This window comes from Nomascus leucogenys, chromosome 1a (assembly GCF_006542625.1).
Source record: "Nomascus leucogenys isolate Asia chromosome 1a, Asia_NLE_v1, whole genome shotgun sequence".
NCBI classification, from domain to species: domain Eukaryota; kingdom Metazoa; phylum Chordata; class Mammalia; order Primates; family Hylobatidae; genus Nomascus; species Nomascus leucogenys.
Window position 1 is genome coordinate 90,035,521 of NC_044381.1, and position 17,335 is coordinate 90,052,855.

General features: G+C 45.0%; 1 protein-coding gene across 2 annotated transcripts in view; it reads right to left on the reverse strand.

The window, feature by feature from the left end:
- The window catches only part of ZFYVE1 (zinc finger FYVE-type containing 1), a 56,892-nt gene that overhangs the window by 11,356 nt on the left and 28,201 nt on the right, over positions 1 to 17,335 (reverse strand). Inside the window, exons 4-5 of one of the 2 annotated variants that reach the window (XM_003263669.3) lie at positions 13,074 to 13,288; positions 2,007 to 2,113 (exon numbers count right to left, since the gene is read on the reverse strand). In XM_003263669.3, coding sequence (XP_003263717.2) covers positions 2,007 to 2,113; positions 13,074 to 13,288 — 322 coding nt within the window. Of the gene's footprint in view, positions 1 to 2,006; positions 2,114 to 2,464; positions 2,535 to 13,073; positions 13,289 to 17,335 lie in introns of those variants that run through there. The other variant, XM_030812995.1, reaches the window with a different exon arrangement.

The following is a 17,335-nucleotide window of genomic DNA, read 5'->3' on the forward strand; positions in this document are numbered from 1 at the left end:
TCAAAAAATCCAAACAAGATGAAATGGAACATTTACCCAGAACAGGCTGCCAAGATGCAAAATGAAAACCAACCCCAAAATTTGTCAATGCATTAAGGGGAGGTTTAGGCTGAACAAACCTTCCAAATGAACAATGAGCTCTGCCATCCTGACAATGCAAAAACAGAGATCAGGACTTTAGAATTTCCCTATGATAAAAGGGAAAGTTCCAGAAATCCTGGGGAGGCTCACAATGGGAAAGCAATGATCCAACAGTGCTTAAGCCTCTTGTGCTGGGCTCATGGGGCATGCAAAAAGGAAGGTAAGTCACACTGGCAACTAACATCCCTCTCCCCTTTCTAAACTGAACTCTCCAAGATAATCCTTAGTTCTCCCTTGCCCAGGCTGTATAATCCAAGAGCCAGGTCTTTTTTTCAGCAAGGCCAGAGGTGGTTCTGCATGCAGCAGGTGGCCTACAGGACTCAAAGCAAAATGACCATTCATAACAGATGTAGGTCAGGTCTACTCCTGTAAAAGGGCAAGTGTGCAGGACAGCGTGGTTCTGGTAGGAGCAAAGACAATTTGGTAGTGAAGAGAGTGGGAGGGATTGTCTACAGGACATGGAGACTGCCATCGGACCTTGACACACTGCATTTAAATCCCCTGGGGCCCATCAGGCAAGTCACCACACTGATTTAACAGCCATCAACAGTTCAAACTAATCCAGTGATCCTCAAAGGGTGGTCCCCATGAACAACATCAGTATCACCTGAGAATTTATTTATTTATTTATTTATTTAATTTATTTATTTATTTATTTATTTTCGAGACAGAGTCTCACTCTGTCACCCAGGCTGGAGTGTAGTGGCGTGATCTCATCTCACTGCAAGCTCCGCCTCCCAGTTCACACCATTCTCCTGCCTCAGCCTCCCGAGTAGCTGGGACTACAGGCGCCAGCCACCGTACCCAGCTAATTTTTTTGTATTTTTAGTAGAGACGGGGTTTCACCATGGTCTCGATCTCCTGACCTCGTGATCCACCTGCCTCCGCCTCCCCAAGTGCTGGGATTACAGGTGTGAGCCACCGTGCCCGGCCGAGAATTTACTAAATTTATTAAAATGCAAACTCCCAGGCCCTACCTCAGACCTACTGAATTAGAAACTGTGGAGGGGGCACCCAATGATCCTGCCCTTCAGGTTTTTCTGATGCATGCTAAAATTTGCAGATCACTGCTCTAACTGTAACAAAGTGCGGTCCACAAACCAGCAGCACAGCCATCGCCCGGGAGCTTGACAGAAACTCAGAATCTCAGGTTTCACCCAGACCTGATTCAGAATCTGCATTCTAACAGAATCTCAAGGTGATGCATATGCAATGGAAGTTTCAGAAGCACTGTCCCAACTCAATGTCCTCAGCTCAGGCTCCACTTTAGAATCCTCTGAGGAGCATCTTAAACATACCAATGCAGAGGTCCTACACACCACCCGTTAAATTAGAATCCCCAAATGTGGTGCCCTGGCCTCAGTAATTTTGAAAGCTCCCCAGAAAATTCTAATGTGCTCTAAACATTTGCCCTAATAGTGAAAGGAATCACCTGGGATCAATACCTACCCATAGTGCTTTGCACAGGGGGGCACTCAAATATCACTTGAATAATTGGAATACTATGAATAAGTGACTGGAAGCTCTGGTAGAAGAAACACAGAAAAGCAGGCAACCCAAAGTTTTCTGCCCTAAAAACTCTCCAAACCAGAAGCTGGTCAATTTCACATCTATACCAGCTGGAATTTCCAGGAGATTCTTCACCACCATGTGTCCTTCAAGCTCTTGCTACCTCAGAAGTGTGGTTCCTAGACCACCAGGATCTTGTGGGAATATGGGAGTGTACCATTTTGGATAATTTAAATCACAACCTGTAATTTAGCAAGACCCCAGGGATCTGCATCCACACCGAAGTCTACGAAGCACCACTCAAAGGCTCTTTTCTCAAGGTATGGGTTGGGGGGTGAGGGAGCGGCCTTACTTACCCACAGCTGAGGCACAAGGAGGAGCAGGTGAAATACTCATCTGGAAAAAAGGAGCTGTGCGCCATCTGGTCATCGGGGATCTCACCGCTGAAGCGGTCGCTTAGTGCCTGCCAAGGAGGGAAGGTGACGTATGATGGCACTCAGTAGAGAGCTCCACACTTTGGCCCCCCACTGCAGGCACCGTACAAGCAACACAGGCACAGAGGAAATCCAGTAACTTCTGCTCATTACCCTTGACCTTCCTGACCCAACTCACATCAGTCCTTACCATGAGAAACCTTGGAAAGAACCAGCCCATTCCCCACGACGTCAAGATAAGCAAAGTTACTGTTCTCCCCTAATTGCCTTCCAGGTTATAAACACCTCACACAACTCAGTCTTTTATTCAAGACCACCACAAATAATGACTAATGCCCATTTCATCTATGTGAGGCTAGAACCAAGAAACCAAGACTCACGAGGATGGCTCCTCTTTAAGCCACAGGCAGAGCCCAGATGTGATCTGTGAGTTTCCCGGGCTTCTATCCCAGTTATAACCACAGGCACTCATTTGGAGTTTACCAGGCCATAGACAAACTCAAAGCAGGAAAAATGTCACCAGAAAAAAAAAAAAAAAAAAACAAGAAGAATTATTATAGTGTTTGCTAGTCATTTATCAACTCTACCAACCCCCAAAACAGACATTACCCAAAGGACAGCAAATGGCCAAAATAAATGCCAGGAAGATAACATATCCACAAAGCAAACTGAAAATTTCAGGTTGAAATGTAGCTTCCATTTCTAATCCTATCTTCACTTATTACTGGATATTGAAAGTATTCCTCAGGCTAATTACAGAAAGGCGCTTTCCACGCTTTAGAAATCACTATGTACATGCTGCTCCGAGCTTCTAACTTTCAGTCCAGCCCCAGTGTGAAGCAGCCAGGCATTATCCAAGGGAAAATAAGGGAAAGGTGCCTTAACAAAAGGACAATATGTTACTTCCTTCAGTAAAAGGGCAGAAGAGAATTTTAAAGGAGATCTGGAAAAAGGGCAGGTTAGATTTTAAACGAAGAACAATTAGAACTTCTTCTTTTTTTGAGACAGAGTTTTGCTCTTGTTGCCCAGGCTGGAGTGCAATGGCACAATCTTGGCTCACTACAACCTCTGCCCCCAGGGTTCAAGAGATTCTCCTGCCTCAGCCTCCCAAGTAGCTGGGATTACAGGCACCCACCACCACACCCGGCTAATTTTTTGTATTTTTAGTAGAAATGGGGTTTCACCATGTTGGCCAGGCTGGTCTCGAACTCCAGGCCTCAGGTGATCCACCCGCCTCGGCCTCAAAGTTCTGGGATTACAGAGGTAAGCCACCACGCCCGGCCAAACAATTAGAACTTGTTATGCAAGGTTCCTTTTCCTGTTTCCAATGCAGTCTTTTTTTTTTTTTTTTTTTAATTATCCTTTAAGTTCTAGGGTACATGTGCACAACATGCAGGTTTGTTACATATGTATACATGCGCCATGTTGGTGTGCTGCACCCATTAACTCATCATTTACATTAGGTATATCTCCTAATGCTATCCCTCCCCCCTCCCCCCACCCCATGACAGGCCTCAATGTGTGATATTGCCCTTCCTGTGTCCATGTGTTCTCATTGTTCAATTCCTACCTATGAGTGAGAACAGCGGTGTTTGGTTTTCTGTCCTTGCGATAGTTTGCTGAGAATAATGGTTTCCAGCTTCATCCATGTCCCTACAAAGGACATGAACTCATCCTTTTTTATGGCTGCATAGTATTCCATGGTGTATATGTGCCATATTTTCTTAATCTAGTCTATCATTGATGGACATTTGGGTTGGTTCCAAGTCTTTGCTATTGTGAATAGTGCCGCAATAAACATATGTGTGCATATGTCTTTATAGCAGCATGATTTATAATCCTTTGGGTATATACCCAGTAATGGGATGGCTGGGTCAAATGGTATTTCTAGTTCTAGATCCTTGAGGAATCGCCACACTGGTTGAACTAGTTTATGGTCCCACCAACAGTGTAAAAGTGTTCCTATTTCTCCACATCCTCTCCAGCACCTGTTGTTTCCTGGCCATCAGAGAAATGCAAATCAAAACCACAATGAGCTACCATCTCACACCAGTTAGAACGGTGATCATTAAAAAGTCCAATGCAGTCTTAACACCAGGAGTTGCAAACTCAAATCCCTACAAAGGCACGTAATATCAGTGTTGAGTCAGGTCAGGTGTAGGATCAGAACAGTGGCAAGGAGTGGGTCAAACTGAAGGTACACAACTCACCCAGGGACATTCTCATTCAGGTCCTGCAGGGCTACTGCAGAGGCCATACCATAGAACACCGTCTGTCAGCGATGGCTGACCAAGCGGCAACCCTGGATTTCAAACAACAAAAAAAATGGTCTGACAAATAATGCATAAGTCCTGTACTTCTTGGGGTACTTTGGTAAAGAGTTAAAACATGGAGCCGGGCACAGTGGCTCATGCCTGTAATCCCAGCACTTTGGGAGGCCGAGGTGGGTGGATCACGAGGTCAGGAGTTCAAGACCAGTCTGTCCAGCATGGTGAAACCCCATCTCTACTAAAAATACAAAAATTAGCTGGGCGTGGTGGCAGGCGCCTGTAATCCCAGCTACTCAGAAGACTAAGGCAGGAGAATCATTTGAACCCGGGAGGCGGACGTTACAGTGAGCCAAGATCACGCCGTTGCACTCCAGCCTGGGTGACAGGGCGAGACTCTGTCTCAAAAAAAAAAAAAAAATTGGAAACATGAAGATCTTGAAAGAGGATATGAATGAATATATAGAAATGCTGAGAATAAATGAGAAGCAGGGCAAGTGGAATTACAAGTCGGCCTATACATTTCAGCCTATACAGCGTTCTCTCTCCTACTTCTACATGAGACTCATTCTTCAGGGATGTTTGTGGTCTCACCTCTTCCAGTGAAGCCTCTCCAACCACATCACTCTCTGCCTTCTCTGACGGCCCATTGTACTCAATACTGTAACTCGGTATTAAGATGCAAAGCTATGGGCTTGCTGTATTTTATCTCCAGGACTAGATCATAAATACTGTGAAAGCAGCTTCCTACCTTTGCATCCTCCTCCAAATCCTAGCAAAGGTCCTAACAAGTACTCAGCTAGAACTGCTGGAATAAGTGCCCAGCACCAACTCCCCTTCACAAACCAACCTTGCCCTCCTCCTCTCCTGGCCCTGCCCTTGCCCTAGGTTTCTTTCATCCCATCCCCAGAGGTCCTCTCAAATTTAAGGCTAACTACTCCCTAACTGGCCAAATTACCAATAACTCTACAGGCTGTTTCTCAAACAGATATGTACAGAACACTCTGAGGACACCTGATGGGAAAAGGGAGCTTTTTTATTGAGACAGATTCTCACTCTGTGACCCAGGCTGGAGTGCAGTGGCATGTTCACAGCTCACTGCAGCATCACCCTCCTAAGCCCAAGCAAATCCTCTTCCTTCAGCCTCCCAAGTAGCTGGGATCACAGGCAAATGCCACCATGCCCCAATAATTTTTGTTTGTTTGTTTTTGTTTTGTTATTGAGACAGAGTCTCGCTCCGTCACCCATGTTGGAGTGCAGTGGCGTGATCTCGGCCCACTGCAACCTCTGCCTCCTGGTTCAAGCGATTCTCCTGCACCAGCCTCCCAAGTAGCTGGGATTACAGGCCCCTGCCACAATGTCTGGATAATTTTTTTTTTTTTAAGTAGAGACAGGGTTTCACCATGTTGGTCAGGCTGGTCTCGAACTCCTGACCTCAAGTGATCCACCCAACTCAGCCTCTCAAAGTGCTGGGGTTACAGGCGTGAGCCACCACGCCTGGCCAAGATGCTGAAGTATCTCATGAGATGATACAGAAACAAACAAAAAAAAGAGACAGCTAAGGAATATAGAAGCCACTATAGAAGGTATAGGGAACGCCAAAGAATAGCAATTATTATTTAAAAAAAAAAAAAAACAAATTATTTTTTATTATTTTCATTTTTTAAAATGAGACAGGGTATTACTATGTTGCCCAGGCTGGTCTCCTGGACTCAAGCCATTCTCCTGCCTCAGCCTTCCAAACTGCTGGGATTATAGGCGTGAGCCACTGCGCCCAGCCAAGAATAGCAATTTTTAGCCACAGAGTTTTTCTTTTAAACAGGTAACTGAAAGGCTAGCCTAAGTACTGGTTTTCCTAAGGACAAATAATATCAAATTTGGCATGAGTGCAACAGCTGGGTTGAATTCACAGAGGATGCCAACCCCCAGTAAATGGGAAATTAGGATCCAATACAGCATAAGGTTCTTACTGTTTCAACCCAAGTGACCTGGTTCACTTCTCTGAAATTTCTTCAGAGAAATGGGGGCATTTGTAAGTATCTCAAGGCTTGGTGTGAAACAATCTGCAGCCTGATTTGCCACAGTACATATGCCATCATTCCCTGCCCTAGACAAATTAACTGTTGGCTTATGTTGTCCAAGGTAACAGGTAACCTCTTATGACATAAGAAAGAGAAGAACTCCAGGCAAGGCAGCCTTCAGATGCTGGCCACCCACACTCTTGCATATGAGGTAAGAGAATAAGCATCTCACTCGTTCACAAGTCACAGCCTGACTAATGAATCAGACCTTGACAAGTTTTAGGAGGCTTTACAAGAATCAAGAGTGTGGGAAAATAACAGTAACTGTTAAAAAAAAAAAAAAAATTCAACGTCAGCATGTTTTAGATGCAAGAGTAGGGAGAAACTCCTCCTTTAGAATCTAATTAGCTTTTCTTTTTTTTTTTTTTTTTTTTTGAGACAGAGTCTCACTCTATCACCCAGGCTGGGTGCAGTGGCGTGATCTTGGCTCACTGCAATCTCCACCTCCCAAGTAGCTGGGACTACAGGTGCATGCCACCATGCCCAGCTGATATTTGTATTTTTAATAGAGACAGGGTTTCACCATGTTGGCCAGGCTGGTCTCAAACTCCTGACCTCAAGTGATCCACCTGCCTCAGCCTGCAAAAATGTTGGGATTACAGGCGTGAGCCACTGCGCTAGGCCCTGATTTTTCTTTACATACCACCTGATCCATATACTTATTAGCAGGTTCAAAAATTCCAAACCTCACATCATTCCACAGCTTCTTGGGTTCTCCTCCTCCTGAGATCCCAAAGCTAGAAGAGAAAGGCAGAGAAGGGCCCACCTACCCCAAGAAAGCTTGGGAAAGCGTTTGAGGCAAGTCTGGAAAAGGTTGCCTGGAGACCAGATGATCTTGAACTTTAGTTGCCTTGACAACAGTGTGGCTCTTTCTATTGTATCTATAGGGCTGGCCCCAGTCATCAAGGGCTAGCAATGAATTTCCTGACTCAAAACGGACACACTTCTGTAATCAATGACATCACACCCCAACAAAACATAACTTTATAAATACTTCATAAATGCTTCCCAATGTCACAGAATTGGAACGTAAAGAGTTTCTACATTTAGAGCTCAGAGGTTAAAGAAGGTACATAAAGGCTGGGCACAGTGGCTCACTCCTGGTAATCCCATCACTTTGGGAGGCCAAGGCAGACAGATACCTTGAGCTCAGGAGTTCAAGACCAGCCTGGGCAACATGCAAAAACCCTGTCTCTACAAAAAATACAAAAATTAGCCAGGTGTAGTGGCGTGTGCCTATTAGTCCTAGCTACTTGAGAGGCTGAGGTGGGAGGATGGCTTGAGCCCAGGAGGCAGAGGTTGCAATGAGTCTAGATGGTGCCTAGGGGACAGAGAGCCAGAACCTGTCTTAAAAAAAAACAAAATTAAGACAAAATTACATAAAACCTATACAAATTCAACTATGAAATGGTTCTCCCAATTATTCAGAACTGTAAGTACAGACAACCATAGTTAACTCAATATTCAATTCCAGTATTGAATATTAATTCCTCTATTCAATAGAGACCTGAGCATTTGTTTCCTGTAAACAGGTTTATCTGCTCAGTGCAGGTATGCGCTGCTTGTAGGTATCTGGACTGTTGCTATTGTGGACACTGAGCAAAGGAATCAAGAAATGGGACATAAGCCAGCTAGAAAGTAAGGGGCCTGGGGCCTGCACAACAGTGTGGCTGAATGACATCAAAAGTGATCCTGTAAGCAGGAGGAATAGGGAAACCACTCCCAGGTATGTATGGGCAAGCCACTAGGGCAGAAAACAGCTGCAGAGCTCTCTCTCTGTCTCTCTGTCTCTCACACACACACACATATATGCATGCATGTGTGCACACCAAACACTGTTCTTCTCATTCATCACATTTCCAAACCTACATTTCCCGGTCAATAATAAACACAAAAAGTAGTACTTTGACTCCCTTTGAATCCAATAGAGTACTGCATCGATCAGGTGGAACTTCAAAAATAAGATAGGGCTAACAACAGTTTTTTTTGTTTTTTTTTTGAGACAGAGTCTTGCTCTGTCACCCAGGCTAGAGTGCAGTGGCGCAATCGGGGCTCACTGCAACCTCTGTCTCTGGGGTTCAAGGGATTCTCCTGATTCAGCCTCCTGGGTAGCTGGGATTACAGGCACACACCACCACAGCTGGCTAATTTTTGTATTTTTCATAGAGATGGGGTTTTGCCATGTTGGCCAGGCTGGTCTCGAACTCCTGACCTCAGGTGATCTGCTCACCTCAGCCTCCCAAAGTGCTGGGATTACAGGAGTGAGCCACTGCACCTGGCCTAATAACTTTTTTTTTTAAGTATACTAATGGCATTTAAAATAGGCATTTCGGGCCTGGCACAGTGGCTCACACCTGTAATCCCAACATTTTGGGAGGCGAAGGCAGGCGTGTCACCTGAGGTCGGGAGTTCCAGACCAGCCTGGCCAACTTGGTGAAACCCCGTCTCTACCAAAAATACAAAAATTAGCCGGGCATGGTGGCGTGTGCCCATAATCCAGGCTACTTGGGAGGCTGAGGCAGGAGAATCACTTGAACCTGGGAGTCAGAGGTTTCAGTGAGCCAAGTTTGCATCACTGTACTCCAGCCTGAGCAACAGAGCAAGACTCTGTCTCAAAAAAAAAAAAAAAAAGTGAAAATAAACCAAATCATAGAATAATATAAATGGTATGATCTCATTTATGAAGGATATATATACATACACAAACATGCACTTTTACAGCATTTGCAATTTCTTTTTTTTTTTTTTTTTTTTTGAGACAGTCTTGCTGTGTCACCCAGGACGGAGTACAATGGCGCGATCTCAGCAAACTGCAACCTCCGCCTCCAGGGGTTCAAGCCATTCTCCTGCCTCAGCATCCCAAGTAGCTGGGACTACAGGCACCCGCCACCACACCCGGCTAATTTTTGTATTTTTAGTAGAGATGGGGTTTCACTATGTTGGCCAGGCTGCTCTTGAACTCCTGACCTCGTGATCTGCCTGTCTCAGCCTCCCAAAGTGCTGGGATTACAGGCATGAGCCACAGCACCCAGCCAGCATTTGCAGTTTCTATAAGCATATATAATAAACTACTAATAATGGTTATCTGCAGAGTTAGAAAAGGACACTAAGCAGGGGAAAAGGATTTAACTTTACTATGATCCCATTTATTCAGGAAGAAAAACATACATTATAAACATATATTTATGCATGTGCTTACACAGCAGTAAAAATTTCTAGACACTTATGTGAGAAAGTATTAAGAGTTATCTCTACAGACTGAGGAGGGGGAAGGTAGGGGAAGGAAAGGGGACTTAAGTCTCATACACTCTGCAGTACTTGAATTGTTTATCATGAATATGCATTGCTTTTATAATTTTTAAAATGACGTCTCTGTTTTAATTAAAATAACCAAATACTCAAATATAACTGACAGTACATATCAGGAACCTTTTAAAATGGTCACATCCTCTGACCTCTTTAGAAGTGAAATAACTATTGGGAAGGAATACAGCAGTGGAGTTAAAAGCTCTTGGGGCCTGGTGCAGTGGCTGTGAAAGGCTGGAGTGCAGTGAGCTGTGATCACACCACTGCACTCCAGCCTAGGCAACAGAGCAAGACCCTGTCTCAAAAAAAAAGAAAAAAGAAAAAAAGAAAGAAAAAAGGGGAGATTCAAGAAATCAAACAAATTATTCTGACGTGTCATTTATCTGTTTATACCCACCCCAACTCTTTTATCTCAAAAGGACTCAAGGCTACTAATAAAAAAATTAATACAACAGCATAAAACAAAATAAAAATAAGTGGAGAAGAAAAGACAGCCATTTATATTATACACTGCTGTGAACTATGAAAACTTTAGGTAGAGTCTATTTTAACAATAAAACTCTACTTGGTCAATTTGCCTAAGGCAGATCTTAAAAGTGGCTATTAGAGTGATAACCAGAGAATTAAGCATTTTTAATTTAAAGGATGTTTAAAACAAAAAAGTACAAAACCAATTTTTTCAAAGATTTGGGTAAACTGCAACAACTGCACAATTCTCTGGGGAGTACCCAAATCACAAGCTTAAACAAATGACTCCTTCCCATAGACAAAAGAAGTCAGTCCCACAGCTCAGTACAGCACAGCCCCTACACCTCAGAGAATAGAATATATCAGATCTCAGTGAAATTTTGAGGATGCCAGTTACCAGGAATCATCAGAATTCCAGCTGACCAGGTTCTTTTTTTTTTTTTGAGATGGAGTTTTGCTCTTCTTGCCCAGGCTGGAGTGCGGTGGCACGATCTCAGCTGACCGCAAACTCCGCCTCTCAAGTTCAAGCAATTCTCCTGCCTCAGCCTCCTGAGTAGCTGAGATTACAGCCATGCACCACCACGCGTGGCTAATTTCGTATTTTTAGTAGAGACATGGTTGCTCCATGTTGGTCAGGCTGGTCTCGAACTCCCAACCTCAGGTGATCCACCTGCCTCCTGAAGTGCTGGGATTAAAGGCGTGAGCCACCATGCCTGGCCTTTTTTTTTTTTTTTTTTGAGACGGAGTCTAGGTCTGTTGCCTGGGCTAGAGTACAGTAGAGTACAGTGGCGCAATCTCGGCCCACTGCAACCTCCGCCTTCCAGGTTCAAGCGATTCTCCTGCCTCAGCCTCCCTAGTAGCTGGGATTACAAGCGTCTGCCACCACGCCTGGCTAATTTTCATATTTTCAGTAGAGACAGGTTTCACCATGTTGGCCAGGCTGGCCTCGAACTCCTAGCCTCACGTGACCTGCCCACCTCTGCCTCTCAAAGTGCTGGGAATGATCACGGGCATGAGCCACCTCACCCGACAGACCAGGTTCATTTTAATCACAGAAAGCTTGGTGAATCTTACCACCTTGGAAGAATACAGTGTAACTATTTTCCTCAAAGCCAGTAATAAATTGGCCTGAGGTAGGACATCCAAGACTTCTGAGGGGAAAAATACCTGAGCACTAATTACAGTTTACAGCGCTCAGTGTCCCTGATGGTCTTACTTAAACATTAATCTGGGTTAGCTTCCAGAAGAGCAAAGGAGCTGCTATAATCCAGCCTCTGGCCTATTTGCGTTATAATGCACAGTGATCAGATTTATAGCCCTTTGCCTGATTCAATGTCTTTTCAGAATGTTTGCATTACGTAAGCGTCATCTTCCACTTTGACTGCCTTTGAGCCACTACAAGGACATTATTAGCCAATACAACTAAGTGCGCTTGAACTTCAAATCCTAACTGGAAATGTACGTATTTCACGAATTATTCAAATGTAATCATTTTCCCTAGTTTTTCCTTAATATTATTCACAATTAACATTCACTGAACATTTTTACTATATAACAAGTACTTTGTCTCTTAAGTATGCTTTCATTTAATCTCCACCTCTCTCTTTAAGAGGCCAAATCTCCCTCTTTTTTTTTTTTTTTTTTTTTTTGAGACAGCGTCTTGCTCTGTCTCCCAGGCTGGAGTGCAGTGGGGCGATCTTGGCTCATTGCAACCTCTGCCTCCCGGGTTCAAGCAATTCTCCTGCCTCAGCCTCCCAAGTAGCTAGGATTACAGGAGTGCGCCACCATGCCCGGCTAATTTTTTTGTATTTTTGGTAGAAAGGGGGTTTCACCATGTTGGCCAGGCTGGTCTCAAACTCCTCACCTCAAGTGATCCACCCGCCTCAGCCTCCCAAAGTGCTGGAATTACAGGCATGAGCCACCAGGCCTGGCTGTAAATCTCCCTCTTAAAGAAAGAAAAAACAGGACCCAGTCTCAGAACCTTCCATGCGTAATAGTCTCTAGCTAAGGAAAAATATGCGATTTTATTTGTTGAGAGGCAGTACAGCCTTTGTGGTTATGAGAAGGAGCTCTAGCGTAAACTGGCCAGGCGTTAGGCCTGCTGTCACTCAGTAACTGTGTATAACCAATTACTTCATCTCTTGGTGCCTCCGTTTCCTCATCTGTAAATGAGGATATTAACAGTACTTAACTCATGGAGTTGGTGTAAGGATTAAGTGAACTAATCCATACAGAGTACTCTGAACTTTGGTATATAATAAATAGTAGTGTTATTGTGTATCTATTTTTGTGTTTTGTTTTGGTAATTTTCTACCTCTGGGGGGGAGTCCCATTCAGGTGCCTCTCTCTCTCGCAAGAGAGAGAGAGCTGTTCTTTCTCTTTCTTTTGCCTATTAAACCCCTGCTCCTAAACGCCCCCCAAACAAAAAAAAATTTCTGCCTGTGATACTAGTTTTCCACTTATAGTGATAACAAAAAGTTTCCTCTATGAATAAATTAATTTAGATAAGAAAAAAACAGTGAGTCAATATTAAGAAAAGCATAAAGGCTGTCCAGATTAAGTGAGACTCAAAATGACACCAACTCGCCAGGGCTGAGCCACACCAGCCAGAAATGAGTGCCTGGTTTTTCTCCTAGCTGAGGACCGAGCACTTTTTTTTTTACTATCACTTGTGACTTCCCCATATTTGCACTCCTGGCAAAATGAAAGCATCTGACAGATGCAGACTCCATTCATGTGCTTCCGCTTCTTATAACCTCTTTCCACCCAGATTTCCAATCACCAGCACCACAAAAGCTGGCGAACTGAGTGTTCTCACCACCCACTGGCACCCCAATGAGAAGCCCTTGGGGCACAAGCCAACTGACCTTCAGGGCTTTGAAGATGACTCCCGGGTGCCGGGGAGAACGGGTGGTGTTATTCTCTAGTAGCTGCTCCAAAGCACGGCGAAGCCCAGAAAAGTCCGTGGGAGGGTTGTAAGTCCTCGTTCCCTTGTAGTGAATGGAACTAAAGGCTTCAGGGAAGCGGCCCAGCTTCCGGAACCGGTCCTGGATGAGCTTCTCTGGCACCTCTGAGGGGTGATCTATACGAGCAGAAACACAGGCACATGGGTAGTGAGTGACATTAAAAAAAAAGGAGGCCAGGCACGGTGGCCCACGTCTGTGGGCAGCACTTTGGGAGGCCAAGGTGGGCGGATCACCCGAGGTCAGGAGTTCAGCCTGGCCAACATGGTGAAACCCTGTCTCTACTAATAACACAAAAAAATTAGCTGGGCGTGGTGGCACATGCCTGTAATCCCTACTAGTCCAGAGGCTGAGGCAGGAGAATTGCTTGAACCCAGGAGAGGAAGCTTGCAGTGAGCCGAAATCGCACCACTGCACTATAGCCTGGGAGACAAGAGTGACTCTGTCTCAAACAACAACAACAAAAATCTTTCATTATAAAAGTAAGATACGAGGCTGGGTGTGGTGGCCCACACCTGTAATCCTAGCATTTTGGGAGGCCGAGGCGGGTGGATCACGAGGTCAAGAGATGGAGACCATCCTGGCCAACATGGTGAAACCGCGTCTCTACTAAAAATACAAAAGTTAGCCGAGCGTGGTGGCAGGCGCCTGTAATCCCAGCTATTCAGGAGGCTGAGGCAGGAGAATCACTTGAACCTAGGAGGTGGAGGTTGCAGTGAGCCGAGATCGCGCCACTGCACTCCAGCCTCGCGACAGAGCAAGACTCCATCTCAAAAAAAAAAAAAAAAAAAAAAAAAAGTAAGATACAGGAGGGTGCAGTGGTTCACACCTGTAATCCCAGCACTTTGGGAAGCTGAGGTGGGTGGATCACCTGAGGTCGGGAGTTCGAGACCAGCCTGACCAACGCGGTGAAACCCCATCTCTACTAAAAATACAAAAATTAGTCGGGCCTAGTGGTGCACACCTGTAATCCCAGCTACTCAGGATGCCGAGGCAGAAGAATTGCTTGAACCCAGGAGGCAGAGGTTGCAGTGAGCCGGGATCGCACCACTGCACTCCAGCCTGGGCGACAGAGCAAGACTGCATCTCAAAAAAAAAAAAAAAAAAAAGTAAGATACTCTGACTCAATGTACGTCAGAACTGATCTATGCTGTGAGAACTCAGGTTGCCCTTTCCTGGTAAAGGACATGAGGAGGGCTTCTATGAGGAGGGCTGGTGTCCTGTGGTCTAGCGTTGAGTACACAGGAGCATTCAGGCAGTGAAAACTCATCACATCTGGCCGGGCGCGGTGGCTCACGCTTGTAATCCCAGCACTTTGGGAGGCCGAGGCAGGCGGATCACGAGGTCAGGAGATCGAGACCACGGTGAAACCCCGTCTCTACTAAAAATACAAAAAAATTAGCCGGGCGTGGTGGCGGGCGCCTGTAGTCCCAGCTACTCGGAGAGGCTGAGGCAGGAGAATGGCGGGAACCCGGGAGGCGGAGCTTGCAGTGAGCCGAGATTGCGCCACTGTACTCCAGCCTGGGCGACAGAGCGAGACTCCGTCTCAAAAAAAATAAATAAATAAAATAAAAATAAAATAAAAAATAAAATAAAATAAAGAAAACTCATCACATGATACCTTGATATGATATGCACTGTTCTGTATGCACATTATACTTCAAGGAGGAGTCTTTTTTCCCAAAAACCCATTCATTGTGGGAAAAATCTAGATATGCCAAAGCATAAAAGGAAAGAAATTATGTCCTCTGCTCTCACCTACTTCCCAAAAGTAACCACAGCTCAATGTTGGCCCTTTCAGACATTTTTCCTACAGACTTAGCAACGTATATATATGCAACTTGCTCTTTTCTCACTTAATAACATACCGTAAGTACCTGTCCTTGTCACAATACACTCAAAAGCAGCAATACAGTCTTCGATCCTGTGGATATACTTAACCAATCACCTTCCTGAAGAACTTTTACAATTCTCTGTACTTTGAAAATTCTGGTCTTTTGTGAGGAAGCTCTGGGCAAACTACCAATGTATAAGGGTATTTGCTTGCCCACACTCTCATCATTTGTCCAGAAACTTGTGCAGCCATAGCACAGATGGATTCAATAAATGTATCAGTGATAAAGGTTGAAAGGACTTTTTAATTTCCTTTTTATTTATTTATTTACTTACTTACTTTTTGAGACGAAGTCTCACTCTGTTGCCCAGTCTGGATGGAGAGCAGTGGTGCAATCTCGGCTCACTGCAACCTCCACCTCCAGGGTTCAAGTGATTCTCCTGCCTCAGCCTCCTGAGTAGCTGGGATTACAGGTGCCCACCACCATACACTTGGCTAATTTTTGTATTTTTAGTAGAGACAGGGTTTCACCATGTTGGCCAGGCTGGTCTCGAACTCCAAACCTCAGGTGATCCACCCACCTTGGCCTCCCAAAGAGCTGGGACCACAGGTATGTACCACTGCATCTGGCTAACTTTTTAATGTTTTTGTAGAGTCAGAGTCTTGCTATTTTGCCCAGGCTGGTCTCAAACTCCTGGGCTCAAGTGATCCTCCCGCCTCAATGTCCCAAAGTGCTGGGATTATAGGCATGAGTCATTGTGCTCAGCCTAAAATACAATAACTTTTAAGGGGCTGGTTACTTCAAAATCCTGAACTGGCAATTAAACCTTCCCCTCACCAACACTGTAAAGATCCAAAGTGGCATAAAAGTATTGATCACAGGAGGTAGCTGAAGTTAGCATTTCTCACCTCCTCTCCTTATCTTCGAGGTACTTGCTAATTAATCTGCTCCTTCACTGGGGAACATTTACATGCATTATCTTCTATAGGGCATGTGTCACTGATACCACCAGAATCAACTGGTGCCAGGTCCTTCAGATTCAACCTCCTTTATGGCCTACTCTGTGCACTTCCCTCCTACTGCCACTGCCCTGGCTGAATCCCAACCACTTCTCACTTGAGTGACTTGATATCCTGCTGACTGGTCCCCCTGCCTCAGTCATCCTGCAATAGGCTGCCAGGGAATCTTTTGAAAATATAGATCTGGCCATCTAACTCTCTGCTTAAGATCCTTCATGGACTCCTGCCATACTTGAGAACTGAGTCAAGGCCACCCATGATCCGATCCCTGAGTCTCTCCATCATTCCCTCCCACAAAAGCCATGCTTCAAATATGGCAGTGGGGGTGGCAGGGAAGGGGCTGCATTCAGTGGGCAGGGGGAGAATGAAGAGGGGTAACTAGAGGAGGTCAGAGACAAAGGCAGGAGTTAAAGTGATGACACTACATTTAGGAGTTTGGATTTTATTTTGACGTAGTCAAAAGCCACTGACAAGGTTGCAAGCAGAAGTATTACATGATCTGAAGTGTAAATTAAGCTTTTGAAAAGATCACTCTGGATGCTACATGGAGAATGCATTGAAGGGAGTTAGAATGGAATTTTGGAAGCTATTGCAGAACTACTTCCCTTGTCTCTTTTTTCTTTCCTTCTTTTTTTGAGACAGGGTCTCACTATTGCCCAGGCTGGAGGGCAATAACACAATCACAGCTCACTGCAGCCTCAACCTCTCAGGCTCAAGGGATCCTCCTGCCTTGGCCTCCCAAAGTGCTGAGATTACAGGTGTGAGCCACCACACCCAGCCCTACCTGCAGTTCTCTGAACACAATTTGTTCCTTGAAGCTACTAGGAGTTTGCTCTTCCTAGAGCATCTTTTTCCCCTCCTCCATCTAGCCAAGTCTCTCAGAGCTCAAATGTCACCTCTTCTTTCCTAGATTCCATAAGGTGTAGCGTCCTTGCTCTGGACTCCCACAGCTCCGTACCTGTAGGTACGGAGGTATGCACAGAACACCGTGCGGTTGCCCCAACTAGACTGTGAGCTCTTCAAAGACAGGAAGTGTTTTTTCTGCTCTGTGCCTCAGTGCTCAGCACATGACACATGCACTCAATAAACTTTGATGACTGAATGAAAAAGTGAAGATTCCAATTGTTTCAGGAGCCAAATTTACTGCTCCTCTCCTATCTAATCTGTTATTGCACCTTTCCCTCATCCTCCTACCACTCAGGTGACAATCTTGCTTCCTATTTCTCTAAGAAAACAAGAACTTACATACACATGTCCCATGTCCACATCCATCTTCTTGTCTGCGACCGTGTCCATATTGTCTACTTTCTTT